The sequence below is a fragment of the Austrofundulus limnaeus genome, unplaced genomic scaffold (genome assembly GCF_001266775.1).
Source record: "Austrofundulus limnaeus strain Quisiro unplaced genomic scaffold, Austrofundulus_limnaeus-1.0 Scaffold491, whole genome shotgun sequence".
Classification (NCBI taxonomy): domain Eukaryota; kingdom Metazoa; phylum Chordata; class Actinopteri; order Cyprinodontiformes; family Rivulidae; genus Austrofundulus; species Austrofundulus limnaeus.
This window is the reverse complement of record NW_013952893.1, coordinates 124,539-129,958: the sequence shown is the minus strand read 5'-3', so window position 1 is coordinate 129,958 and position 5,420 is coordinate 124,539. Positions and strand designations below refer to the sequence as shown.

Genomic DNA, 5,420 nt, shown 5'->3' with positions numbered 1-5,420 from the left:
ATATATATATATTAAACAGAATTAAACAAAATATATAAGAACCTTTAAGTTTGGCTCCTTGTGGAGCGGTCGCGTCAGAGGCGGTTGTGCCAGGGGTCTTGTCCGCACTGACGGAAGTCGTGACGGGTCAGGAACGCTGAAGGTGCCTTCTCGCCAATGGTAGTGCGGAATGAACGAGACGCGTTCTTTTAAACGCTCCGAGAACCGAGGAGGGGCGGGGATTAATGCTTTAAACATGATCTGATTGGCCGAGGGGTGGGTCTAAAGTCTAACCCTATCCACTGATTGGACGATAAGTTTCACCACCTGGCAGGAAGTCACGAACCCTGAGAGGGAGGGTGAGCAGACAGATGGCATGTGTGGACACCTGCTGAAAACTGGATGTTGTGGTCAGCAGAATAGACTTGATGGCAGCTCAAACTCTTTTGCAATAAAAACATCTGGACAAAAACAAGATGTTGTGGTCACGGCTTACAGCTATTCTAGGGGGTAAGAGGGGGCTAGGGTTACGGTAAATCGAGGGGGATGAGCAGAGGGAGGGTGAGCAGACAGATGGCATGTGTGGACACCTGTTCAAAACAGGATGTTGTGGTCAGCATAATAGACTTGATGGCAGCTCAAACTCTTTTGCAATAAAAACATCTGGACAAAAACAAGATGTTGTGGCCAAGGCTTACAGTAATTCGAGGGGGGTAAGAGGGGGCTAGGGTTACGGTAAATCGAGGGGGGAAAAGGGTGGGTAGGGGTTACTGGAAGTCAAGGGGGATGAGGGAGGGGGATAGTTACGGTAAATCAAAAGAGGAAGTCACGAAACGGAAGTTGACCATATATGGACATCCTACAGGAAGGAATGACCGGAAGTTGACCATATATGGATGTCCCGCCCTAAAGGGGCGTGGTACCTGTCACTTTTAGTGTGACGTCATTTGTTGACTACCCATGTATATTTTCTCTCAGGTGGGTTTTGAGGTGATTTGAATGTGGATAGGTCTGTGCAGTCGCAGATGTGTTTGGGGAGAGAGTTCCAGGTTCAATTCTTGTTCATTACCAATAATTGGATGGAGTAAAGGCTCCCACATACTCGGGTGTACTGTATGCATTCCATGAGCCATGCGGACTCCGCATGTATTGTCCGCGGACGGTGAGAGTTCATACTGACCACCTGACCAATTCTTTAATTTCTCACAATTTCAGTCATGATGTCAAGGATCAGGAGGAAGAGATAGTTTGCATTTTAGCTTTAAAATAATAAAAGAAATAAAGAAAAGAACTACCTTACCCAGGATCTGAGAATTTTCCTCCCACAAATTTGTTGCTGGCTGAAAGTCTGTATATTCCTTCATTGAAGCATCATAAAGTTTTCTAATCTCCTCCATGAGACACTTTTTAAGATTTGACGCCATTTCGTCCACAAATGACACCGATTTTCGACTTTATCAGCTTGGTGTCGCACCCAGAACAGTACATGCCATTGTGCGCACCGTGAACGCGGACGTAAAAAATTTAACTCGGACCAGTCCGCGGATGTCCGCTTTGAGTCTGCATTGAGTCTGCCTTGAGTCCCCGTGGACCTCCATGGACCGAAGTATGCACGAGTATGTGGGGCCTTAACAATTCAACCAAGAATTCCAAGAATATCAAGTCATTTGCAATACCAAGAATTGTTAACAGAGCCAAAGATACTTTTAGAGTCAAACTTTCATCTTTAAAAAAAAAACTAAAAGGTTATCAAAAGGTTGTTTTCTTTGTGTGACTTCACCCTCATCATCTGCTAATAGGCAAATTTTTGCAGGGAACAAAAGGATAATGAGATTGTGCAAATCAAAACCTTTTCATCACTGTCTTCTCAGAAATTTCAACATAGAAATTTAAAAAATGCTTGACAGGAGCCAAAAAAGTTCAAGAACTTTGTTATCTGCTCATCATGCTGGCAAGGTATATCCATTCCCTCATGAACTTTTATTGTGATTTTTGTGGCTGTCAACAAAAGTAAACAAAGCCATGGCAACCATTTTTAGTTACATAATTCACCCAGAGTGTTAGTTTTTCATTTTTTGTACCATCAATAATCTGTCAGTGTGCTAACCACCCACCCAATCTAATGTAAGACTGAAGGGGCAACAATCTATAGACAGAGACTAGTCTTTTCAATGATGAGTGGGAAAAAAAACTATGACAAGAAAATAAACTTGAAAAATATTTCTTATTTCTGTTACGATTGAGCTTGGTTGAGTAGAACCCCAAGATACAGAACTGAGTTAGGTGGCAAAATGTGATTTATTAAAACAAAAACAAAGGGACTGACGTGGCAGCAAACAAGAGCAAGGTCTTTGGGCAGGAACATGAACAGAGAACAGAGAACAGAGAACAAGGATCTGACAAAGACTGAGGACAAAGGACAGAATATAAAGGAAGAACTAATGAGTTAAGACAAGAAACACCTGGGAAAGAAACATGAGGATCAGGTGTGAGTGGGCGGGGCTAGAGCAAAGGGCAGACAGGAAAAAAACAGGAGGAAAAGACAGAAAACTAAGACTAAATCATAAGCACAGACACAAATCATGACAATTTCTTGAACTTCTACATATTTTGTCACCTTACAAACACAACCCTCAAAGAGTTTTACTGAGAGTTTAGGTGACAGATTACCTTAAAGTGCAAGATTGTGAAGGGAAAGGAAAGTAATTCAAGGTGTCATATTTTTTTAACAAATAAAAATCTGAAAAGTGTGTAGTGTGTTTATGTTTCTCCCCTTTACTTTGATCCCCGTAACTGAAACCCAGTTTAACAAGTTGCCTTCAGAAGTCACCTTATTAGTAGAGTTCACTTGTTGTGCAGATTTCCCAGCTTTAAATTGTCTGATGTTGGAATTAATAATATCAATTTATAGTGTGAAATGTGCAGGTGCTGGTCATAGAATTACAGGGTTAAGGTCAGACTGGTTTGCTGGCCATTTAAGAAAAGGGAGATACAGGTCAAAGCAGGTCACACACTCTAATATTTAGTTGGACCACCTTCATCTTTGATTACAGCCCACATTCTCTGTGGCATTATTTGGAAAAGTTTCTACATCACCAGATTTATTTCCATCCAATGTTGCATTAATTTTCCACCAAGATCTTGCATTGATGATGGTAGAGTCTGACCTTCTCCATCTCATCCCAAAAATTCTCAGTGGACTCTGTGGAGCCAATACATGTGTGAAAATGATGTCTCATGCTCCCTGAACCACTCTTTCACAATAAGAGCCCCATGAATCCTGGCATTGTCATCTTGGAATATGTCTGTGCCATCAGGGAAGAAGCAATCCATTGATGAATAACCTGGTCATTCAGTATATTCAGGTAGTCAGCTGACCTCATTCTTTGAGCACATGTTGCTGAACCCAGACCTGACCACCTGCAGCAACCCCACATCAAAGACTTCAGTTAATTCCAGGTGGTTACTATTTTTGGCCGGACAGTGTATGTGCTTCATGTTGTGAAAATTGTGTCTGTAATACGACAAACTATGGAAATGTTCAGGGACTATGAAGAGATTTTCAATTCATTGTGTTTCTGACATTTGTGTCTGATTATCTGATCGTGGAACATGTGTTGAAAAATCTCCATGTGGGAATCACAGCACTGAAAATCCAGAGTAGCAGGACTGAAAATTGTGTTTCTGTGAGTAACAGTTTGTCCGTCCAGGGGTCTGCCTGAGTGGCTCTGCCCATATGTACAAATGTATTGAGCCCTTTGTTAACACTGAGATGTGTGTGTCCAGAAGGGTCCGTAGCATTTGTTTCCAGTTGAGCATCTTTTCACTAAGAGCTGTGACCATGGCAACGCCAAGCAATGAGTACCTCTCAAAGAGCTGGCCTCGCTTTCTCTCTCTTTTATCTGTTAGATAATTCTACCTGTTTGCCCCTGCTGTGGTGAGCTGTGAGTCGGGCAGCGCAGCACACCAGAAGAATTTCTTCATATCAATTCAGATGCATTTTTCCTATCTTTTTTTGTGACAATGCGCTTCAGCTTTGGCCAAGAGGAGGCATTTCTTTTCCACAATGGGGATGTCTTTCTACTCTTTGTGGATTTCTAGGAAGAAGATTTAATCAGGATAAGACCTGTGTCTCTCCATTGGTAGGATTGTTAATGGTGCCTGCACGGGGGCTAAGACCTATTTTACTGAAGACTTTAGCTGGATTTGTGCAGTCAGGTTTCATTTCTATGGGTGGAGTAAATGAAACTAGTTTGGCTGCATATCACTGGAACAATTTTATTATTTTAAGCTAATTTAAATCTGGGGGGAGGGGGAGGGATAACACAACAAAAGAACCTCTGTCTAAAAATGAGAGACTTGTGGGACAGAAGATGAGACAAGACAAGGAGGAATGGATTGCTTGCAGCAGTGCAGTCAGTGCCCAGCCTGTAAGAAAGAATACAACGTTGCCCTGATTTTACCGTGCTCTCATAGCTTGTGTGCTCGCTGTGTGGCAGCTGGAGAGGGAGCCGTGCCACGCCGCCCTGGCAGCCACAGTCTGCTGCAGCCTGTCTGCTCTGTGCTGTGCCCCTGCTGTCGGTATCATGTCGAGCTGCCGTGTTGGACCTGGTCGTCTGCCACTTCCTGTCTGCCCAAACATCCCACCCTGAACTTTCCATGTGACAGCACTCACACAGACAACAAATCACCGGAGGTAAGACGTGACACACAACAACTGTCTAGCTAGGATGTGTGTCACAGTTCAGTAGGATGTAAAGAAAGAAAATGTACTTTTAATGAGTAAAAAACTTGTAAATTAAAGGCCACACATTCCTCAAAGAAATGCTCATTGCCTTCCTCTTCATGTCATCTCATGTTGAGAAACGACTGAGGTGTATCAGTTTTGGTCAAACTTTGTAACTAATTTTATGTGATATCTTGTGCGATCTTACACAAGTTGCTGTGATTTTCTCTGAGTTTGTGTTGTGAATGACTGTCAGCTATTACCACACCAATTTTAGCTTAAAATCTGTCAAATGGGTTAAAGCCATTATTTATAGAATAAGGTGGCAGCCTTCTAAAATTGTGTTGACTCCAAGTTAATCAGTTGAGGATACTACGAATGGTTAATTTTTGAGAGTTTCATTTAATTTGAGTATTTCTTTGTGCAGAGGAGAAACATTACTGGGAGCAAAATGAAAAAAAAATTGTGTAGGTCTTCTGGACGGGTTCTTCTCTAATGAAATGTTTCGTCTCTCCTCCAAGAGACTTCTTCAGTCTGAGTTTAAGGCAAAATTCAGGCTTTTAAGCCCTGCCTCCATGTGACTGATACTCACATCACATGGCTATCGTTGACACCTAATAAACACCTTTAGTCCTTCAGTTGGTTTGGTCCTTTAGTTGGCAGCTCAGAACATCACATACAGAACACTATGGACTTTGTTGACAAGGTGAGGGAT

At 42.2% G+C, this 5,420-nt stretch overlaps 1 protein-coding gene across 6 annotated transcripts in view; it reads left to right on the top strand.

The window, feature by feature from the left end:
- Window positions 1–3,926: 3,926 nt before the first annotated feature.
- LOC106530123 (probable E3 ubiquitin-protein ligase MID2) overlaps window positions 3,927–5,420 on the top strand; it is a 28,438-nt gene continuing 26,944 nt past the window's right edge. For 5 of the 6 annotated variants that reach the window (XM_014025698.1, XM_014025701.1, XM_014025699.1 and 2 more), the window contains exon 1: window positions 3,927–4,675. In XM_014025698.1, coding sequence (XP_013881152.1) covers window positions 4,373–4,675 — 303 coding nt within the window. In that variant the 5' untranslated portion in view covers window positions 3,927–4,372. The remainder of the gene's footprint in view (window positions 4,676–5,420) is intronic. The other variant, XM_014025700.1, reaches the window with a different exon arrangement.